Source organism: Crinia signifera, chromosome 4, assembly GCF_055691185.1.
Source record: "Crinia signifera chromosome 4, ASM5569118v1, whole genome shotgun sequence".
Classification (NCBI taxonomy): domain Eukaryota; kingdom Metazoa; phylum Chordata; class Amphibia; order Anura; family Myobatrachidae; genus Crinia; species Crinia signifera.
Window position 1 is genome coordinate 120,912,265 of NC_139220.1, and position 25,079 is coordinate 120,937,343.

Genomic DNA, 25,079 nt, shown 5'->3' on the forward strand with positions numbered 1-25,079 from the left:
TTTCAAATTGTATGCAAGCCTCCTGGGGAGTTGCCGGGGAGCTCAAAAGCATACTGGTCCGACTTGACAAGTCGGACCAATGTATTGGAGCCTTTACTGTATTTAAGCAGTCAGTGCCAGTGCTTGCAGATGGAAGTAATTGACTGTAAGGTGCCATCTGCCAAATATCCATGAGTCAAAAACAAACAAACAAACAGACCCTCTCCAGCATCAGGCCGAAGGACTAAAAGGTTAGAACAGAGGGCAAGTACTGTCTGCTTAGAGATAATGCTTCCCCTTTTGATGCACAAATGAAGAGAACTAGTCCATATAGTTAAAAAAAGACATTGCAATATACAGTAAGTTGGAATTCACAGTGTATTGAATGGTAAACACATTTTTGTTAACAAAATTGTATTACTTTTTTCTTTCTGTTCTCAGTGTTATTAGTATACTTTTGGGCATAGATAATCTGTTTCTCATTTCTCCTTTATATCATTAATGTTAGCTGTTTTTCTTTTTTTCAGGGCAAGACCATGTCTCTCCTTTTTAGCATTGGACTTTTGGTTGCCTGGGGAGTTGCGTTGCTGGGTGTTCGCTTTTACTGGATGGGAAACACACCACCAAGTTTCTCGAACTCTGACAACCCAGCTGCAGACTGTGAAATCATACTCACACGTACCCTGACCTTCTTATACTTGCCAACTAAGAACCTGTGGCTTCTTTTTTGCCCTGACACACTCAGCTTTGATTGGTCGATGGATGCTGTGCCTCTGATTAAATCAATCATCGACTGGAGGAATATACACACTGTTGCCTTTTACATTTTGCTCTTCCTCCTTGCCTACACAAGTCTGAAGAGCTCGGGTACAAAGAAAGAATGCAATGGGAAATTGTTCATGAATGGCAAGCAGAATACTAATGGCCATAGCTGTCAATCAGATTTAGAATACAAGAACTCAGAGCAGAGAACTACAATTGTCTCTAAGCTTGAAAATGGTGTAAAAAACCATATTAACCATGGATTGCAACTTCCTTCTACAGGAAACATTGTTGTTTTAGCTTTATCTCTATTGATAGTCCCCTTTGTTCCCGCTAGTAATCTATTTTTCTATGTCGGTTTTGTTATTGCAGAACGTGTGCTCTATATTCCCAGTATGGGGTTCTGTTTACTAATAACGGTGGGTGCTCGAGCTCTTTATATTAAGGCGCAAAAAAACTTTTTTAAAAGCCTCATTTTTTATGCTGCCGCTGCATTAATTATTTTTTACGGACTAAAAACTTTTGTTAGAAATGGGGACTGGAAGAACGAAGAGATGCTTTATAGATCGGGGATACAAGTAAATCCAGCTAAAGGTTTGTGTCCATCATTTTCTCTGTTGACAGCAATGTAACCTTTTGACATTTCTTAATGAATGTGTTAGGAAATTGTATGTTCTACTACATTTGTGTTTCAGTAGTGTATCTTGTACTCCTGTCTGCTGGATGAGAGATAAGATGTCCTTGTAGCCTCATTAAGGCCCTTATTCTGATCTGTGCGGCCGGAGCCGCATACGTTGCTCCGGCCGCACAAACCAATCCCCGCCTACAAGACGGATCGCCACGGCCGTCCGTACGCGGACGGCTGGCGATCCGCATGAAAATGGTGGGGCGTACGCCTCCACCATGGTGGGAGCTGCCCCCTGCATTCGATGGTCGACGACCATCGAAGGCAGGGCCGCACGCTCCCCCCGCTCACGCAAGCTTAGACCACACGGACAATCGTCCGTGTGAAAGCTTGTATGGGGGTGGAGAGCTGACATCCGGCGATGTCAGCTTTCCGCCCCCATCACTGGCGTCATAGCCTCATTACCATGCATACGCCCCGCGTTTGCATGGGAACGCCCATGAAACGCGGGGCGTATGCATAGGGAAATGAGGGTATTAAGCCCCTCACGCCCCTATACGCCCCCTTTGCGGCGTATAAAATTTGTGTGCGGCGATTTCGCCTGCTCATGCGCAGAGTGACCTCTGCGCATGTGCAGAGTGAAAACATCGGCGGTACGGCCGCACGCGGGCCGTACCGCCGAGATCTGAATAAGGGCCTAAGTTCCTTTAAACAAACGATTTAAAGATGACTGGCACATTTAGTGCTTGTTTGCAGAGCTTTACACGCTGGTATGCACATACAGGATCGTGCTGAAATGCAGGCTTCTCAATGCTACAGCATCATTATACAATATACAGTGTATCATTTACTTATTATTTATACCTTCTAGTTGATTTGTTATTAAATTATTTCATTTACACATGCAAGATTTAAAGCAAATGTAAATGTATTGATTGATTATAATTACCCCCTTCATCTGCTAATAACATCTGAACAAGGCATCACACTGAAAAGGCCTGTGCTTCACATGCTAGGTCCTACATTCAGAACATGTTTGTCATATTTGCATTTATAGGTGGGTGCTAACACATAGGGGGGTATCAAATTGGAAAACCCCAATAGAACACACAGGTTCGGGTAAACAAGCCCCAGATAAGATGTGGTACGCACCAGATTGTCGAGGCTAATTATATAGCCCTGAGTGAACCTATTGACCGCTATCGCAGTCATATACTCTCCCTTATATATAAATTGAAATAGCTAACAGTTTTTTTTTCTGGCAAATGTATGTCCCTGTGTCTTTTTTTGTTAGATTGTTATTATTATTAGTATTATTATCATCATTATGTTATTAGTGATTTGTGTACCGTATTTTCTGCACTATAAGGTGCATCGGACTATAAGGCGCAGTCTCAATTATGGTTCTATTTCTGTACTTGACCCATACATAAGGCGCACCTGATTATAAGGTGCATGCTAAAACAGCATGTCTCTTCACTGGTGCCATTGTCTGGGGTCATTGCAATGTACGTAATACGTAGTGTACGTATTATGTCCCGGTGTCAGCAGGAAATGGTCCGACAGTCAAACTCAGTGCACACATAAGGCGCACCTGATTATAAGGCGCACGGCCTATTTTGATGAAAATTTAAGGCTGTTAGGTGCGCCTTATAGTCCGAAAAATACGGTACTTGACATCTGATAGACGGTTTAGGAATCCTGCAGCACAGGCACATTATTTGCCAATGTCTCTTCTGTTTTTGAGACAAATCAGAGTGACAGATGTCGGACCAGCCTGGTGATGGATTATGCATCAGAAGGCCACTCTAGCCTCCCATCCTAGCATGAACTAGTTTGGAGTGATATAACCCCTGCTTTGGAAAGCATAGTAGTAGCCTCAAAAAGAGCAAGGGCCTTGGAGGAATATCTTCCTATAACTCCCACACCCCACCCCCCTCAGTAGTTGTCATTCGGAACATAGTGGCACATATATTAAACCTGTTAAAGTGATCAAGCGGTTAAAAAGTGGAAGAGGATAACGCAACAGCCAATCAGTTGTGTTTGAAAAATGACAGTTTGGAGTTAATTGGTCGGTGCGTTATCACCTTCCACTTTATCACCATCTACACCAATTCATCTGCTCCATTGTGCACCATGTTACCAGAACACCAGGGTATGTAACAGAAGCTCTGTGCATTCAGGAGAAAAGAGAGCAAATACATATTTGCTAACAAGATTTAAATAAAATAATGTAAATATATGTCTGCTACAGATCTATCAATATCTGTTGAACGAGCCTCTAATTATACTCCCACAACATCAGTAGAAGCGGTCTACATTCGTGTACATGTTAACAGTTTGACTACGGTAAATGAGATGCAGAGCACACCGTCAGTAGGAGATGATAGATTGTACCTATGCTGGTTATCAGCAATCATTTAATGATTCCATGCATGTATAACACATACTCTACACACTAGTTGAGTCATTCACCACAAATACTGATTAATGCTAACAACCGGTTCTGTCCATATCTGGAATAAAGAGAAGTGACTGAGGCTGAGCACAGCAGGCTATCTGTACTGCTGCTAAAAGGGATGTGAAGCATACATAGAAAGTCAGCGTTCCGATTTCTCATTGTAAATGTGCTTTTTTAAAATATCCTCCTGTTTAGGTAGCTGTGTATGGAAAGCTTGTTTATAAGACAGGGAATTTCCCTCTTTATACACAGAAATAAGTGAAGCCTACAGAAGAGAAAATGACTAGACCATTGCATTTTGTGAATATTGCCGCTACTTATTTATATCCCATCTCTGCGCATATGTCTGCTAACCAGTTGTCTGGTTGCTTTCATGTGGAAATTGATGAGTAACTCGAAAAATATGTAAAATATAAGAAAAACTGTATGACAAGATAGAGTGTCATATAACTGAGGGTATGAAATGTTTGTGAAGGCGGGTTTCACAGCTTGGCCACAGTATACAAGTTGTACAGCTCCAGACTAGACTATAATGTTTTTCTAGGAGTTTTATCTGTAATTAACATTTGTAATATGGCTTTTAAATAAGTGACAACAGCTGAAGAAATACAGAACCACAGGAGCATTCCCTCCTAGCGCAGTGGGTCTGAAGCAGAGATGAACGTAAGCACTTTTACTGCATATATATTGTGTAAGTTCCCGTGGTGTCAGGGCCGTCTTAGCGGCATTGTAAACTCTGGTCAAAGCAATGCACTCTGGTCCCTAAAAATCCATTTACGGTATCCAATAAAAAAAATCATAATATGCCCCTCCTGCTGTTCTGCACCATCTCAACATATGCTTCAATACTATGAATAGCTGTCAGCACTCTGATAGGTGGATAGCTCCAACACAATGCAGGCAGGCATTCACTGTCTGGCTGCAGGCTAGCAGAGATTGCTGCCTAGTCGTTATGGTTGCATGACCACAATCTACCCCTGCTTGAATGCCCCTAGAATTGTGGTGACCTGAGAAGCTGCCCAGTGGACCTAACCATTAAGTGTTTATCAGTGGTTCTCAAACAAGGGGCCAGATGTATGAACGTGCGTTATGAGGGAGAAGGGGTATCAGCGCACTTTGGCCCTTATTCTAGTTGATTCGGATGGATGCGTATTTTGGACAGGAACCGAGTGTTCTTAGCCCTGCCTACCGTACGGATCGCTCACTCCATCCGAATACGGTAACAAGCTGAACGACTGGACCGCGGGTGGATGTTTCATGTGAACACCTCCTCCATCTGTGGGAACCTCCCCCAACCTCCGATGGTCGCCGACCATCGAATGCTGGACCGAGCGGTCAGGCAGTACCGAGTGCTCCAGACCGCTCAGACATTTTTCCGTATGAAAGCAGGATATGGGCGGGCAGCTGACATCCGGCTATGTCAGCTGTCCGCCCCCCACACGTGCGTCACGGCCGCATTACCATACGTACACCCAGCGTTTTTATGGGAACGCCTATGAAACGCAGGGCGTACGCATATGGTAATGTGCCCAAACAGCTCTTCATGCCCCTCTCCACCCCCTGCTCGGATGGATCCGTACGATCGTTTTCTGCATAGACCTCATGCCGTGTTTGGACGTGCGAGACGTTCGCACAAGTGCAGATATGCCTCTGCACATGTGCAAATACCAAACATCGCCCATCCGACCGCACATGGAGCCGTCCAATTCAATCAGAATAAGGGCCTTTGTGCACTGATACTGCTTCTCCTCCATGTAAGAAGGAGCCGGGATACGCTAAATGACAGGGGCGCTGTGCGCCCTTGTGCATATGGGCACTGCTATCTAAATAATAACAGGCTGATATGCTGGGCAAATGTATGAATGGTCAGCAGAGCCAACCCTTCTGCCCCCTGCTGCTATCCACTTCAACAGCTGCAGGGAGGCGAAACCCAATCCCCACAACAGGGACTGTGCAGTCCCTGATGCTGGCTCTGGGCTGCGCTGGAGATCTCGTGTGCGTAGCGAGATCTCACATATGCCCAGTACTCCAGGGGGAAGGAGACAGCGCGTCAGTGTGAGCTGATGCACTGTCTCCACAAGGAGACATCACTGGAGGGGGAGTTTGTGCTCTCCCGCTTCGGCAGAAAAGATGCTAATATACTTGTCGATGTCCCTTCCTGCTTCACCTTGTTAAAGTGGAGAAGCAGGAAGTGTTATAGCATTGCAATAAGTACTGCTATAATACATCTGCCCCTTAGGACCACACATAGTTCACGTTTTTCATAGTCACTCGACAAGTGCACTCATTACTGACTGACACATTTTAAAAGATCCGCAGGTAGAGCTAATTATTTGGTACTCTTTACTTAGCACGGCGCCCATCGCGGGCATTGAATGCACTAAAAAATCAGGTGCGACGCGACCGACGCGATGCCCGCGATTTCCCATAGGGAACAATGTTAAATGTCTCAATTGACCCGATTTTCCTGTTCAATGCCTCAATTGACCCGATTTTTCCATAGAAAACAATGTTAAATGGCCCACAGAGGCCAAATAGGCACCCTGAAGTGTGAAATGGCCCCCACAATTGTTAACGCCACCCCACGATAAACATGAACCCGAAGCGTGGCGAGCGCAGCGAGCCCGCGAGGGGCGGCGGTACGCGTCCTACGACATTTTCATACCCCCACTATCCACGTCGGCGTGGTGTTGAGAATAGAATAGTGTGGCGAGCGCAGCGAGCCCCCGAGCCCGAAGCGTGGCGAGCGGAAGCGGATACCTGTGAAGCCCGCGAAGGGACGCGTTTACCTGTGAGGACCGACTTTGAGAACCTGTGGGCTATACCATACACTTTTCGAACACCCCTACACTTAAGACAGAGTTTGTGTTTCTGGGTTGTTAAAGTTGAATTTTTAGTTTTCCTTTTCAAAAATTGGCTGTTGATTTGCTTAATAATGCTTAATAACATACCGTTAAGTATTTGTGGCATCTTTCAGTAAAAAATTTTTTTTTTTTTAAATTGGTTTTATGAAAAAAAATCAATACAATAATTGCAATTATGCTTTATTTTATTTTATGTAGATTATCTTCTTTCCAGTTTTTTGTGATCCGGCTTCCATGTGAAAAGCAGTTCACTGATCACCATTAGTCATAATTAGATTAGTGTCATGATGCACTAAAATGGCCCTCCATGGATCGCAGTAAGCACCAGCTATGTGGTCACCATGGTTTTCCGCATGACAGCAATGACTTGTACTAGTATCTCCCAAATCATCTCTTTAACAATACCACTAACGTCAGAGTTTGTGCAGCGTGCGCCAGGATTTTTAAAGCAGCAATCCCACAATTTTATTTTATTTGGTTAACTGTAGCAGATTGTAAGAACAACTTGGTAATGACCTTTTTCCCTTGGTTTGTTTTCAGGCTGCTATGAATGATTAACATTTCTTAACAGTGTCATGGACTACCATGGCAACCGCAGTCATATGGCATGTGCTGTAGTGAGCAGAGAGTGCTTGGGACACCCCTTTGTATACTCTGTGTAGTCTAACGTCTTTCCACTCTACCTTTCCCTTTAGATTCAATAGCACATTTATTTTTACGGGGTTTCCAGAATAAGTAGCCCAAATTAAACAAATTGTTAAAGCTGCACACAAAATAAAAATCACAGCCAGCACGGCTAACCCACACAGCTTTCTCAGCCACCTACAGCACTAACAGTAACACTGGTTTAAAATGTACTATCCATGGCATTCACCATCACCAGGTGTTCTCTGTAAATGCTGTGGAATATGTATGCGCTATATAAGAAACTGTTAATAAATAAATAAATACTACACAGAAACCCTAACCGCAAAGTATTCAATACTTTGCCCCACCCCCAAAAAAATTTATCCAAAAATGTAGTCCAAAAAAAGTCTCATTGCAATCCAAATGCATATGTGAGTGTAAGCACAAATGAATATTACAACATGAATTGCAGTTGCATTAAACACACTGACCTAAATTAATTTGAATTAAAATGACTTTAAAAATAGTAAAGCAGCTCAGATGCACTTATTACAATGGTGCTTCACAAGAGGGGTATCATTTAGTTGATCAAGATAGAAACATTGCACTATGTAAATAACATGGCATTTGTTACATGTATAATGAATCTGAACAGACAGTAAATAATTTGACAAGTCATTTATTTATAAACCACTAAGAAATGAATTAATCTAACTTAATTCCTTCATTATTGCATTGACGTCAATGCAACAAAATAAACTTTTTTTCTGTATTGCTAATCTTGCTACATTTAAAATTATATATTTAAACCATTAAAACTTTTTGGGGTAAGAATTACAATTTCCAATTTTCCAATGGTTTTTATGTGGGTGTAATATAATTTAACATTATTTTTTAAATGTATTTTAATAGCATTGTTCTTTTTGTTTTTAGTTAAATTTGTGGCTTAGTCCGCTTTGCAAATAAGGAAATATTTGTTTACTGTCAAATGCACAGTAGCTAGTCTTACCCAGGACCCCAAGTTGCCTTTTGCTATTGTTGTAGGGCCCCAAAAGAAAACAGAGATACACATACAAGCGCATCAGTAGATGCGTATTCAAATGCAAATGATTGGAAGGGTTATTTGTATATTGTCATAGTGATGTACTATGAGGCAGGGAGGTCCTGCTGTCGGTGAGGCAGGGAGGTCCTGCTGTCGGTGAGGCAGGGAGGCGCTGCTGTCGGTGAGGCAGGGAGGCGCTGCTGTCGGTGAGGCAGGGAGGCCCTGCTGTCGGTGAGGCAGGGAGGCCCTGCTGTCGGTGAGGCAGGGAGGCCCTGCTGTCGGTGAGGCAGGGAGGCCCTGCTGTCGGTGAGGCAGGGAGGCCCTGCTGTCGGTGAGGCAGGGAGGCCTTGCTGTCGGTGAGGCAGGGATGCCCTGCTGGCGGTAGTGTCTCTGAGTGATGCTGTTTACTGAAGGAAGTATGACAGTTGGAAGCAGTTATAGTGTGCTTTTATCCTGGAATATGTGCGGGCATTGGGAAATAGCACACTCGTGTAATCTGTTGTATCCAGTCATGTTTTCTATGTTTATACTATTACATTATATAAATCTATATACGGTATATACTAGACATGAGCCACCCTTAAAGCCACTTTTCGAGTACACCTATAACCCTCACATCACCCCTCTGCCTCAAACTTTGAGACAGTCACACACACACAGCGTGAGTCCTACTAGGACATTTAACCTGTAACACTGTACCTGTAACACTCTCATACAACTTGTGGCCCACACCCGGCACTGGCATTTAGCATAAAACGGAGTGACAGCCACCAGCGGTATGAATCCGGCAGCTGCAGAGCTCTTTGTAATGCTGCTTCTGACATGGCTGCATGTATGACATATATTGTAGCCACGTGACCCCACCACCACCTTTCCTTGCCACTAAACACTGCAGCTTGTTGCCCAGGTGAAGGATGAACTGGAGAGGCATTCCCCATGGTTTTTTTTTCAGCGGCCAATACTGTACAAGGTTAACAGGTCTCTGGGTGGTTGAGAGACAGCAGTTCTCAGCCAACCAGGGGCCTGTTACCATGGTAGCGGCTGATGATTTGATCTGACAAACAGAAGTGAAACAGATTTCCAGACCAAAACATTGGAAGTCCTTCACCAGGAATAGGATATTTTCTGATTTCTGGTCCAAGTCTGGCAGGAAGATCTTAACCAGGGCTTGGAACCCCAAAGCTCGTAGTCAGATCAATTTCCAGGAAACTCGACCCGCTCATTTCTAGAATACACACACACTTTATATAACTGTGTTCATTGTCAGTGCACAATTAATTATTTTTTTTGTGGGGGGGGGGGGGGGTTGGCTGCGTGAGGAACTCTAAGCAAACAAGGATTACATACAAACTACACACAGATAGAATAGTGGCTAGAATCAAAGTCATGACCTCAGCACTGTGACGTAACAATGTTAGCCACTATGCCAGCATGCTGACCAGAGTATGGGACAGATTTAACAAGTGATATTCTTATCACTCCTTAAGAATGATAAAGGATGCTCCATACAATCAGCTTCTAAATGTCATTTTTCAAACACATGACAAATATGAGCTGATTGGCTGGAGCACAATTTTTTATTTCTCACGAATCATAGCAAGAATATCTGCCCCTATATAATTCTGCAGAGGCAGCGATGCCTGTAATAATGATGTAGATCTTCATCAATGCTATTTTTTTTATCTGTTTTGGCTATGATGGACAGGTGCTAATATGCAGTGCTAAAACAGCGCTTATTGACATACCTACATTTTGGCATCCACACACATACATTAGACATACATCCCAGCTAAATATGTAGTTCGGGGACAAACAGAGATAATAAAAATATCCTGGTTTGGAAGTCTGCTATGTTGCCTAAAATACCTGGGAAATCAATCAGTGAAATCTCATGTGTCCTTGTGTTTTTTCTGGCAAACACTGTGAATATTTTAAATATGAATGAAAATCAGTTATTTTTGTGGTTGTTTGATGATTTAAAGTGACATAACAGTTTGTAGGGCTTTTTAGGACATTTAAGGGGGAGATGTACTACAACCTCAGAGAGTGATACATTGGAGAGAGATTCAGGGGTCTATTTACTAAGTTTGCATGGAGATAAAGTGCAGATAAAGAAGACAAAGATATACAGAATCGCCAGCCACCACTATCCGCTGGAAGGGGGCGCGCACAAGGTGCCCCGTTCTGACGGAGCTTCCAGCAACCCCCAACCCTGCCCGTCTCCCTGAAGCAGAGAGGGGCAGGGATTCTGCCGCCAAGCGATGGGGACACGCGTGCATGTGAGATGCTCCAGCCAGCAGCGGGGATCTGGGGAGGGCTGGGGATGTATGAGAGGTGCTCCATCTGTAGTACCAGCCAATTAACTGCCATGTTACTGGCTGTGTTTAAAAAATGGCAGCTAAGAACTGATCGGGTGTTATTTTATCTTTGTCCACTGTACCTTTCTCCAAGGCTTAGTACATAGATCCCAAAGTACCAGCCAATCAACTCCTAACTGCAATGGTACTGCCTGTTTTTGAAAAATGCCAGGAGCTGATTGGTTGATACTTTCTCTTCACTTAAACTCTCTCCAAGGCCTGGCACATACAGTATGCCCCTTAGTTTAAAAATAAATATTGTATACACCTGGGGTAGCCAACCCTAGTCCTCGAGAGCTACCAACAGCGCATGTTTTGCAGGTCTCCCCACAGAATAACAAGTGAGCTAATTAGCTCCATCTGTGTATAGATCTCATCGCAAAACCAAGATCAGATGAGATGCGATATTGTATACAATAATTGTAACGTGTATGGGCACCTTATCTTTTAAAATGTGTCAGTGATTAATGAGTGCAGCTGTGCAGCAGCTAGGTTGTCTGGAAAATGTGAACTGTTGGTAGCTCTCGAGGACTAGGGTTGGCTTCCACTGGTATACACCATATTCATTAGGTGCAGAATAAATCATATTGTATATTTTCTGTATATGTTTTTTGTTCAAGTTATACTGCAGTTGTCAAAAGTCATTATACAGTTTCCAGGGATACAAACTTACTGGGTAGGGTAGTTTAAGCATTTCACTTTCACATGCCCCCTAGGTATAATCATACTTCAGGGACTTTAAATACTGTATGTACTTTTATTAGTTGGAAAGAATCGTTCTGGGCATATGTCCCAAACCGATATTCTATTGAGCATATTAGTATGTTCTGCTTGTCATAAAGACATGGAAAGATACAGCAATAAGTGTAGTTTGCAACTCTAGGTAGTTAGAGTCTTGCTGTTATTGGGTATTTTGCAGTATTTTTCCCGATAAACAGCTGCCAAGACCGCAATTACACATGGGATTGGTGTTTTATGCTCAATCCTATGCATTTTTGCCCAATTGCAGGTCCATTTTCACCTGCAAAGTGGATAGGTCATTATTTGCGATATCCACCCATATTGGCTGAAAACACATAGGGGCTAATAAGAGTGGCCTTTAGCCCCATACCCAATTTAGCTCGCAGCAGCTTAGCATATGATATCTTTAGCAATGGAAATGCAGAAGGAGATTCATACCACCTCTTTCCTGCATTTGCGTTTGCTAAAACTTTGATTCGATCGCAGTTTAGTATGATTATCGCGACCAGCGAACGCAGTGTCCATCTGTGACTGCATGCCTGAGTTAGTCTGACCGTACACAGGCTTGTAGTCCCAGGGGGAATTATGAGGCCAAGGAAACTGCACACGAGACCCAGTCCTTGGCCTCACCACACCCAGGAAAAAAGGATTGATGCCCCAGTTTTCCATATTGCTGGCCACCCCCATCCCTCCCTACGAACATCTCTACCTGTCAAACAGGCAGAGGCATTCTCATTTTTGAGATGCGCTCAAATGACCCTTTCCACTTGGGATACTGCTGTGTTTATTGTTTATGCCCTATATATACAGTATTAAATGATATCCCGGAAAAATTTACCCTTTCCCTCTACCTCTATTTTTCATCTGCAACCCCATGCTAGTTTTACTAATGAGAATGTCATTTATTCCGCTACTAATTACCTAGAGCAGCGTTATGCAATCCTATACAATTCCGGGGAGCCACATTAGGCAGCCCTCTACCCATATACTGTAATAACATTTCAGAAAAAAACAAAAGCTTACCTTCTTTTTGGCACTGAATATCTTTACTATTGAAATCTGCAGGGTTATGTCCCCAGTCTACCCTTCTATAGTATATACAACCTGTGTGTTTGAACAATGTTCTAATCAGTAGTTAAGTCACTCCTCAAATATACATTTTACATTATTTTGTAATCGTTTTGGCAAAATAAATTGACTTTAATTGGTTAATGTCGTTCCATCGTAAACTGGGTTTAAAAATTTAATTTGAACATTACAAAGTACAATCCAGAACATACACATGTATAAATTAAACATTTAAACAAAATCTGTTTGATCAGCTGTACAAATGATTATGATAAATCATAGTGTAGGCAGAAGGTGAAGGTTTAGATGTTATTTTAGTGTAACAAAAGAATATTCATTGCTTTTTTTATTTGATTGAGCATTTGAGTCAAGTGAAAGTGCTAATTAATGATTTTTTAGCATTTACTTTTACTAACTGTGCTTTATATTGCTGAAAGATTATTGCAAAAGTACAAAAGGTATTTTCAAAACTGAAGGGAAAAAAAGACATCTGTTGAATGAATTGGATGAAAGCCATTCGTTGAGTGTACAGCATTGCATTATCCTATATTGTGTGTATTCAATGTGATTATTTTAAGCTATGAAAGTGTCCAGTGTGATCAAAGCCGAATTAAGGGAGGGGCTCCAGAGGTCAGTATCCCTAGGCCCCCCTCTTTGTCAGGGCCCCCCCTGCTAGCCTGGTATCCGGACTATTGTTAGACAGACCTTACATCGACAGCCATTACATCGACACCATTAGTTCGACAGCTCAATAGGTCGACATGGTTTTAGGTCGACATGTCATTAGGTTGACATGTCATTAGGTCGACATGTCATTAGGTCGACAGCTCATTAGGTCAACATGTTTTTAGGTCGACACTACCATTAGGTCGACAGTGTCTATGTCGACAGTCAAAACGTCGACATGGGGTTTTTCACTGTTTTTTGAGCCGACATGTGCCGACAGGCGGTATTTCATGCCCTACTATCCACTAGGGCGTGGTGGGAGAATAAAATAGTGTGCCGAGCGCAGCGAGGCACCGTGCCCGAAGCATTGCGAGCGAAGCGAGCGATGCGAGGGGCTGCGGTACACTACAAACTGTGTCCATGTCGACTGTGTCGACATTTCGTCCAAAAAAAACAGTGGAAAAAACCATGTCGACCTTTTGACTGTCGACATAGACACTGTCGACCTAATGGTAGTGTCGACCTAAAAACATGTCGACCTAATGAGCTGTCGACCTAATGAGCTGTCGACCTAATGACATGTCGACCTAATGACATGTCGACCTAAAACCATGTCGACCTATTGAGCTGTCGAACTAATGGTGTCGATGTAATGGCTGTCGATGTAAGGTCTGTCTAATATCCGTCCCAGACCCGCTAGCCTCCGCAGACCCAATTTCCCTGGTATGCAAGTTAGAGCAGGCATGGCCAGCCAGCAGCTGCACAGTGGGGGAGTGGCTGGAAGAAGGGGGGGGGGTAGAGTTAGGCTGCAGGCATGGAGTTAGGACTAGTCAGTGGGGTATAGGGGTTAGATTAGGCAGTAGTGTGGAGGGTTAGGGTCCAAGGGAGGGAAGGGTTGGGTTGCAGCAAGGGATGGTTTATTGGAAAGGGGGAGCGGGGTTAGGGTACATTCGGAGACTCTATCGGAATTCTCCATATGGGCATGCCAGGGTTGGTCTTTTGACTGCCGGGATCTTGTCTGCTGAGATATCATGTATCTTAGAGATATGGTTCTGCAATGTCTGCATCTACCTCATTCACAAATTGACCATTGGGTAGATAAGTGGGCACCCCACACCAATGAGTAAATATGTGTTTATCAAAACTGGAAAGAAATAGGAGGGGTTGAAGTGGATTGCGCTGCTGAATTTCACAATAATTTTAAGAAACAAACTTAGCTTGGCTGAATAAAATGAATAATGGACACACTGTTGCTTCTTTCGAATTTTATATATAGAAACAAGGTATATAGAAATACATTTGATATATTACATAAAAAGCACAGATTAAAACACAAAAATTAAAAAAGAAATAACAAATCATGAATTGGGATCCCAATATTGTAGACTATAATAGCTCAGTCGACTAGAGTGTCAATTGGCCGGCAGTTTATTTTAAGTAGTGGTTTGAAATGTCAGATAAATTAGAAGGATGGGGGAATTCCAGGTTTTGCAAACATACAAATATTGTGTGTAAGCTGACCAATAGATTTATATTGTATGAAATACTTATAGTCACAGGTTTGGCAGCACTCTCTCCATGCTGTTGTGTAGATGGTTCCAGCAAGTAATCCCAGTTGTTAATGGAGATAAATCTCCTACCAGATATGGCTTCCACTCCTCTCGGCAGCAAGCCGGTATACTTGCCTGTAGTCAGCGACGGGTCCTCCGTCAAGACCACGGCGGCATAAGGAGTTGTTTTAGCGGTGGCTTGAGTTGCTGTGCGCTGGGGTATAGCTGGTGCCAAACACTCGCTGTAGTGTGGTGAGCGGTTCGTGTAGGTAGCTGATGACCGGCAGCGTGGATGGAAGCTGCACTTCAGCTCGAGGCAAGATGGAAGTCAGCGGGGGGCCAAAGGGGGAGTCTGTGCCGGAGCCGTCCCGGTCAGCATGAAGCAAGAGTACTGCTGATTGCCGGCAGCGTGATCCACGTTGCACTTAAGCTGTTGATCGGGCTGACGGTATACTGAATGGGATTCCAATTCCAAGTGAATGATGACGTCAACGCGTTTCGTACCCTTCGTTAGCTGGGAACTTTCTCAAGACAAATCTCTGCTTTTTATGTAATATATCAAATGTATTTCTATATACCTTGTTTCTATATATAAAATTCGAAAGAAGTAACAGTGTGTCCATTATTCATTTTATTCGGCCAAGCTAAGTTTGTTTCTTAATATTATTGTGAAATTCAGCAGCGCAATCCACTTCAACTCCTCCTATTTCTTTCTTGATTTTTTGTGAGTCTAGACGGGCTCACAGAAGTGTGTGCTGCAGCTGAAATATACCCGTACCTACTAATTTAGTTCATTTTTGAACAAAACCTAACAGCTGAGCACCAGGAAGTGTGTCTCGGGGTGGTTCTTTTTGGTTCCACTCCGGTCCACACTAACTCCCTTTATCAAAACTGTATGTTTTGACTTAGCCTGAATCTCTGTTGTAAGTTAAATTTCCAACCTTTTTTCTCTCCTATATTACGATTTACCAGTAATCTAGTAGGTTGTTTCATTAGTTATTTGACCTAATAATCTATTCAGTTTATTCATATATTTTTACATCTGCTGACAACACACAAGTAATTTTTTACAGGTGTTTGAAAAATTACAGGATATGATTGGTACTCTATCTTTTGTAAGCTTTGATGAGTCATCCAGTGTATTTATTTAATCTATACGTGTGGCCGGGATGCGGTCAATTTACCTAAAACCAAAATCCCGACAGTCAAAATACCGACAACCATTAACCGACGGTCAAAATACCGACAAGGTCAAAATACTGATATGATTTTTTTTCATTGAAACCGATGTGTACATTCTTTACCATTCCAGTGGACATGGAGGGGGAATATAATAGTGTGCCGAGCACAGCGAGGCCCTGTGCCCGAAGCACAGGGTTCATGTCGACCTATGTCAACATACAGACCCCAAAAAATGTGAAAAACATGCGTCTAATTTTTGACCTGTCTATATTTTAGATGTCGGTATTTTGACCGTCGGGATTTTGATTGTAGGTAAATCATACCGAACCCGTGTGGCCATACTTGGAAAATATATATGCATTTTAGTTGAATTTGTAATATTTGGCATAATTAGCTGGGTACACACGGTGCAATATATTGCTCAATGTCCCCTTTTCATCAGCGACCACAGATGGGGAGCAGCAGAGGGAAACAGCTGGTCATATGAGCATGCTCCTGCGACCAACGACCATCAAGGGGCTGATCATGGGAGCACGCACCCGGCGATCTATAGCTGCAGCACAAACAAATTACTGCCAATATGGTTGCTCAGTGACCATATAGCCAGCAATATTGCACCATGTGTACACAGCTTTATGCTTCTAAAAGATAACTAGTCCCTTTATACTGTAAATAAAAAAAAGGAACTCATTGCCGTTATATATCTGTAGTCATCAGATTTTCGGCATTTATACAAGGACTAGAAGGGGATGGTTGATCTGCAGGAGGGAAGTTTAGGGTTTTCTTACAAGAAGGGAGGATAGAAATAGGCACTAGGTATTACAGATACTCACCACTGTAATTGCATTCATCACCAAGTGACCACTGGATCCAGAAGACGGCACCATAGTCGCTGGTATCAGATATCTGACCACTAGACTACCAGTCGACATTCTGATCATGTTTACATGTCATGTGTTGACATGATGGATATTAACATGGTCAATCTTGACATTGCATGCATGTCAACGTACTGCATGTATGACAAAATATACCACACCTATCTTTAACACAACTCGACATTAGTAGCTCTTTTTCTCACGACATTACCCATGACAATTGACATGACTTGTGGGTGTAGAAAGGTTTGATAACCACAAAAGCACCTCATCTGTCTATAAATTACTAAAACTAGCCACAATTCTGTCACAAATAATAGTTAAATATTTATCTTACTTACAGCAAAGTGCCCTGACAAGCTAATTTAATCAGTGTTACAGCTAACCAAACAAATCACGGCATACATAGTGTTATACTTGCCAAGCCTAACGGACACATGTGCACAGTCAGAACGTCATTAAATGGTATGTAGCATGACAAAAATCTAGATAATTATTGCACAAAAATAGTTCTAGCAGATTCACATAGTAAGCATAACCGTTTCTTAAAACCAAATGTGAAGAATTCCACCTATGTAATATAATGCCTGGAGAATGGCTAACAGGTTGGATTGCCAAAAGCTGAGTAAAGTAGCTGGTATACTAATCCGTTATTCAACCAATTAAATGCCCTATTGTCCAAAACCAGGGCTAGTATTCGGTTTTTATACATCTATGATCAGTTCCTTATTAAGACCTAGCACATACAGTATATAGCATTACTTACACTAATAAAGATATTATTCTGCACATACTGTACCCAAAGGAAGCAAGGGGGTTGATTTATAAATGAGTGAAAAGAGTGGAGAAGTGGGCTAGTAAAGATTCAGCTTTTACCTATCATTTTGCATAAAGTACTTGATAAATTCTTCCTCAAAGTAGAGTAGTTGCTACAGTGGGGGAAATTTACTAAGATGTTTATTCTACTTCTATTCTGTATTCTACTTGACATGTGATGTTGCTATGGGCAACCAATCAGATCCTGTCTACTATCTTCTAGAGTGTGCTAAATAAATAAGAAGTAGATTCTGATTGGTTGCCCATAGCAACATTACACATCTTAGTAAATTTCCCCCAGTGTGTGCAACTGGTCCACTTCACTCATGTCAGTGTTTGATACAGCACCCCACTCTTAAAGTACATGGATCACCAATGGAAATAAATCTTCCTTATATTGCACTCTATACTGAAGGTTATTTATGGACTTGTATATGTTGTTGGCATTGTGTGGCTTACACGGGTCACAAATTTATACAAAGGACTTTGCAATCATGAATTTGGAGAAGCATTACTTTTTTCACTCCTGTTTCCTTTGAGGAATATATACTGGGTCCCTGGAATGGGCAATATAACCTCTTTTATGATAACAGTACCTCTGAGAAAGAGGTTCTATTGCCCATTTCAGACCCCAAATTAATACAAGGATTTGGTACGAAACTGACCTATACTTTAGTCAGTCCAAGCTCAGTATACAGTATATTCCTCAAAGGAAACAGGAGTTGCAAAGTACTTTGTATAGATTTTGTAACAGGTTTGCTATTCAGATAGGACATAGCAGGCAATTCTCAGTATATGTGCTTGTATTTAATGACATACAAGCAACATATCCACTTCACAGCAAACTTAGCTCCATAAACACAATCAAATGAAGATACATGTCCATGCAGCTCTCTGTGCGCATGGTGCCTCAGTGCCTCCAGGCACCGGCAGTCAAAGTCCCTAGGCTACTATACTTAGGCCTACTGACTGGCCCCTACCAGGCATCAGTGGAATAAGCAGCAAACTGAACATTGTTTACATCCCTTCTACTGCAAGTAGCCCAGTTCTCTCCTGTGGCTGTGCAGGTCTGAAAACCTGGACTGGAGCCGTATGCTTGAGCGCCCACCCGTCTATCACTCAAGATACCTCAGAGACCCACTCCTGGCTTGGCAGTGAACCAGGTTCTGTAATCTGGCTGCAAAGCACTCTCTTTGAAGATGGACAGCTCCTTACCCCATTACAGGGCAGTTGTGACCAGAGAAATAATCACTCTGTGGTGAAACTAACCCTATTTCACCATAATTTGTGACCAGTGAAACCACACAATGCCAATAACATCTACAAGCCCATAAAGAACCTACAGTATAGAGTACGGTATAGGTATGATTTATTTCCATTGGCGATTAAAATACTCAAAGAGTGGGATGAAGTTTCAAACACTTAAATGAGTGCTTACACACAACTATTTCCTGGAAACTATTTGGACTAACGTGACTTCAGATTCCTTGGATAGATCATGACCAAATTAATATATATAATTGTCATAATAATACTGATTAGGTTATAATCAAGACACGCTTACACCAAAACTGTCTGTTTTATTTCCTTATTTTACTATTTGTCGCAATATCGTAATGTATGACGTAATGTGGTGTTTTTAAAAAAACTTTATTGAGGTTAAATAAGGTAAACTTAAGTACAAAATAATGCAGACGTATTTGACTTTGAATACCTAAACATCATATTTTTTAAGTTTTGAAATGATGCATCTAGGTGTTAATGTTAAGCATAGACGGGTTGGAGTACAGTTCTTTATTCATAGCCGAATATAACCTACAATATTTTATTGTTCATTTACAGTATGTTTTTGCTTTGTGTCAATATTGCTACATGCTATAATTTCAGAAATAATGTAATAGAATCCAGATGGACGTTTACGCACTTTGTAACTGGAAAAAATAATCTGTTTTTAGGTTGCTTAACATTTGAATATTTAAACATTGTTTCTAAATTAAAGTTTCCATGAAGAAGGCCAAAAACTCTGTGTATGACAATTGCCTTAATCAGATATCTCTAGTCTTAGAGACTCCTGGAAACAGTGTATGCCTTAAGGCAGGTTATGTCACCACCCACCCAGATCGCTGTTTAGATGACATACTATTTAATAGAAGAGCAAGTGAGTTAAGTATCGTTACCTCTGCATTTTAAAGTCCTGAAATGCATTTACAATGAAAAACAATTTTCTATTGAGATTGCCATTAAGGCCACATATGTTCCTATCCAATGCATTTCCATTGGGAGACGTATGTTTCACTACTGATCCTATAAAGCAGACATGGTTGGATGTTACTACACAGTGACTATATTTTAAGGGTCTTTGGCTTTACGGTGGGAATTGCACAATGTGTCACCCTACTGATCACCCTATTTCTATTCTGTTGTATGTCCTGGGCGTGAATCTCACGGCACAGGTGAAAGTAGTACAATGTACTGCTACAAAGGACGGTGCAACTGCATAAGTAAGTAGGAAGTAGCAAGCTCTGTGCTTTATGCACCCTATTTGAATAAACATAACATTGCCGCAGCTGGGAGCATGCTTCCCAAATCTCCCTCCAAGGATCTTCCAGAGAGGATAAATACAATGTTGGTGATTATGCCACTAGGACATTGGTTTATCTCAGCATCATGTTTTAAAAACATAGCAAAGGTTTAATGCAGACTAATTAGTAATATTAGACAATGCGCAATAAGGAAGTGACCTGTTAATGAATATGGTGTTTGGAATTTGCCATTCTGGAACTTGGATGTCAAAAGTATGCTATGTATTAAGAGAACCACAATGGACTGTCTTGAGAACTGTAGCTTATGAATTAGTAGTTGCCTCCTTGTGCTTTATCTCCAGTAGAACTTAGTTTTTAATGTTTACCTATTGATTTCACTGTGGCCTGTGTATAGTTAGCCAAAATTGGGGAGCCTGATCCAGATCCTGAAGTATCTGCTGCACTATGTGCAATGTATCAAAGACCGGGACTCTGTCCAAGTATGGGACCTGTACTGCACATGTGCGGTGTGGGTCTTGCATCATCGGACACACTAGGGCCGCAGTCAGCAAGAGATTGTAGCAATACAAAGAAAGACAGCTTCTATATACAGTTCTCCAAATGTAAGTGGAAAATGGCTTCTTCATATACTCAGAATACAATAAGAAGATTAGGGGAAGCCTAAATGGGACAAACTTCTGGCAGTGTCACTAGTATACGGCTGACCACTATATCAGGGGTAACAAAATAAGTGACTGTAAACAACAAGCCCAAAGTAGTGGTGGCATGGTAAAGATCATGGGGCAATCAGTATGTATCAACACATGGCCACACCTCAGGAAAACTCAGACTGCATTACATCCCAATGAAGCTCTTGAAATGCTAAACATTCTGATATTATAATAGCTGAGTTAAGGAGATGATGCAGATGTAGACGAAGTAGCTGGTAAACGTACAGTATGCTACTACAGTTTTATGCTAATGTCATGGCCTAAAGGTGGCCTATTGAGATGCCTACTGACTGAAAACTTATGATGCTCTCACAATAATGCACCATAGATTAGCTCAGTGGTTCCCAACCCTGGTCCTCAAGTACCCCTAACAGTTCACATTTATCAGGTCACCTGTGGATTTTTAAAATGTGACAGTTGGTGATACCCAGTGCACCGGCTTGATGATTTGTAAAACGTGAACTGTTTGGGGGTACCTGATGACCAGGGTTGGGAACCACTGCATTAGACATAAGCCATGCAACTGGAAGTTAGAGCAACGCTGTAGTGGCTCAGATTATCCAACAGAACATGGCTGCCATTGCCATTGGATCTCCGTCTTTTGACGCAGTCTCCGACACTGACACGCCTCCCACAATCATTTGGGATATATGTCCCCTGGCCTTAACCATTAGGGCGAATATGAAGTGTGTGTCGGACGCATGCGCAGAAGTAAAACATCAGGCACTTATACATAGGGTCGGATTTTTTTATTGTTAATCATGTATACATGATTACTAAGACTGACCGCTTACAAGTGCAGTATATGTATATTCCACCCGTTTACACTCCAGTTACTGGTACATTTTTTTTGGCAGTAGCATCAGGAGAATACAAGTGCTGTCCCAGGAACATGCCTAACATACCAAATGGGATATTCTCAATTGCTTACACCCAATGTTTTATTTACTGTAGGTCCACCTCTGAATGACTCCCCAATTACTATGTCCTATAAATATGTTCCATTTAATGTTACAGCATAGGACATTGTATGTTCTGTCTACTTGCACAGTTACATTGTATTCTTTTCCAATGATTCTTGTGGCAGTGGCCTCAGCTGCAATGTCCTGATAGTTATTCTTTCTGCTGAATTTCTCCCCCCACTAATGCCAACAGAAGCTCTTCATGATTCAGCAGGCACTTACTGTGCTAAAGTAATTACTGGCGCAGGAACATTTGTCATTATTAGTTGATCTTTGTAGCATAGCAATATTGCTTGGCAGTAGGAGAGCTGATACAGAAGCCAGTCTAGAATGAAAGCTTACAGCCACAACTGTGTGCGTCTAGTAGTAATGAGTGTGACACTGTCAGAAATGAATGGACCTATTTTGTATGCTGGTGTGGAGGAGAAAATGATACGTTTCGTACTCCAAGAATCATTATGATGATACTGCTTAAAGAAAATGACAGCTATACTTTTATAGCTTGCAAAGAAGTGATCAGATGAATTTTTTTTTTTTTTTTAGAATTAATGTAAGTTGTTTAATATAGAGGTATGTCAGCTGTATTGATAAATGTGCGTTTTTATCTTGCAGCCTGGGGAAACCTTGGGAATGTACTGAAGAGCCAGAGCAAGATTTCAGAAGCAGAAAGAGCTTATAGAAATGCCTTGTACTACCGCAGCAATATGGCTGACATGCTGTATAACCTGTGAGTATACCCTTCTGCATATTCCAGTGCGGAATCCATTGCCACAATTTGCAGTGCTAATCCACATCTGGGGCCTGGTTCCGGTTGGTTTGCAAAAGCAAACTCCTTCTTTAATGGACAAAACCATGTGCACTGCAGGTGGGGCAGATGTGACGTGCAGAGAGTTACAATTGGGTGGGGTATGTTCAAACTGATATCTATAGTGAATTGTAAAAATTAAGCAGCCCCTTATTTTTACTCCCTATGTTTTCCATCAGCAAACTCATTGGTTCTTCAGGATACATTGTACAGGTCTATGGTCCTATTTTGAGCCAAGTACTTTTTTGTAAATTATTTTTTATTGGAACCCATTGAGTACCAAGTGAATTTGTCAAAATAGGTGTAAATATAGCCACACAAACATTTTTATTCATCATAATGACCTGTAATGTTTACCTTTATATAGGAAATATAATCATTTTTACAATAAACATTTTTTATTGGAATTTATATAACAAATGTGAGCGACGCTGGCAATTTTAGAGGATATTTTGCACGTCTCACAAAGATGTTGGCACTCAAAGGGTTAATGCTGTAAATCATATGTATGCTTAATCCTGTATTGCCCACCTATCAAAGGAAGACTTTTCTGCCTATAGACGAATGAGACGATCAGGCTGAATAAAAGGTTCTTTCTTGACCTAAAAAACTGATTGAATTTCTTTGTAGTTCTGAGATTTCAGGTGAATGAAATGAAGCCATAACATGGCAAAGTAAGTTAAAGTTTAAAATAAAAACCTCTCCAAGGTCTAATGCTTTTCAGCCTTTGCACAGAACATGTAAAATGATATTCCGCTATATAACCCAAGAATTGTAGCCAGGTACGCGTCGTCAGCTTTGGACAAATTGGTGTATCCTCAGAGAGGATTAGAAGGTGAGGTCACATACCGTACACGCTGGTGAATGATGGGTCACTTGCTGCCTTTTGCATGCTAATGAAAAGCTGCAATTCACGGCAAACACAGTGCCCTTTGCAAATATAAAAGAATATAGTATAATATGTTATTTTGTTGCACAGTATTTTATCTAAACTGTGTTTCACTGTGTTTCACTTATTCAAAGAAGGATGTTTGCCTTGATGTGTCCATTTTTTCAGATGCATAATATCATTAATCACAGTTTACTAGTAGAGATGAGCAAATGGATTTGGCTGACATCGGAATCCCGACTGTCAGGAGCCCGACAGTAGGAATCCCGACTTACAAAGGCTATTTTCCTCATGACCCCGATAGAGGCAGAATAGAATAGGTGGAAAGCGCAGCAAGCCACAGAGCCCACAAGGGGCTCCAATGTGCTCGCCCCCCTGTCGGCCTCCTGACAGTCGGGATTCCGATGTCGTAGAGTTATACCATACCTGTCTATCCTTGGGCACTTTTCTTAGTGCAGGAAATCACTTGCATAAGATTATTTGTACTGAGTATAGACATTTATTTTTTTCCTTACATGACTTGCGGATTATGATGTAGGGCCGCCATTCTTTTTTACGGATTATTCTATTTTGAACAGATTTAAGCTTCTTTATGTGCATGGTGTATTTAGTGCACTTTTCTATAAGCCTCATTATAATATGTAATATTTTTATACAGGTTAAGTATCCCTTATGCAAAATGCTCAGGACCAGAAGCATTATTCTGTGTTTCAGAATGATTTTATATTTCAATGTGGTACCGTGACGTATCTTGCATTTATGTTGTTTAAACACATGAAATACACACAAACATATTTTATTTGTGCATGAAACAAGCTTTCAAAACATAAAACAAAGTTTGTGTATTATCTCAGGCTCTGAATTTGAATACCAAGCAATCATTTTCTTGCAGATACTTAGTGCCAGTTACATATCATGTCCCCAGTAGTGCCAGTTACATATCATGTCCCCAGTAGTGCCAGTTACATATGATGTCCCCAGTAGTGCCAGTTACATATCATGTCCCCAGTAGTGCCAGTTACATATGATGTCCCCAGTAGTGCCAGTTACATATCATGTCCCCAGTAGTGCCAGTTACATTTGATGTCCCCAGTAGTGCCAGTTACGTATGATGTCCCCAGTAGTGCCAGTTACATATGATGTCCCCAGTAGTGCCAGTTACATATGGTGTCCCCAGTAGTGCCAGTTACATATGATGTCCCCAGTAGTGCCAGTTACATATGATGTCCCCAGTAAAGCCAGTTACATATGATGTCCCAGTAGTGCCAGTTACAGATGTCCCAGTAGTGCTTTTAGCAAAAATAAATAACATTCTGGAAACTATTGCTAAGGGATATTTTGGATAACCTGTAGTACACATTGAGCTCAATGGATGATAGGTTGACAATGTCTAGGTCAACAGTAAATAGTTGAATACCAAAAGGTTGACATGCACAATGTTGACATTAATAAATTTCGACATGCCCAAGGTCAAAAGGTCGGTGTGACCAAAAGGTTGACATTGCAATGGTCGAAACATTAGGCAGTTGTTCGTTTTTCATAATTTTTGGAA

At 41.6% G+C, this 25,079-nt stretch overlaps 1 protein-coding gene across 2 annotated transcripts in view; it reads left to right on the forward strand.

Moving 5' to 3' along the window:
- TMTC2 (transmembrane O-mannosyltransferase targeting cadherins 2) overlaps positions 1-25,079 on the forward strand; it is a 250,967-nt gene that overhangs the window by 125,303 nt on the left and 100,585 nt on the right. For both annotated transcript variants that reach the window (XM_083182341.1, XM_083182342.1), the window contains 2 exons: positions 507-1,335; positions 22,446-22,560. In XM_083182341.1, coding sequence (XP_083038467.1) covers positions 507-1,335; positions 22,446-22,560 — 944 coding nt within the window. The remainder of the gene's footprint in view (positions 1-506; positions 1,336-22,445; positions 22,561-25,079) is intronic.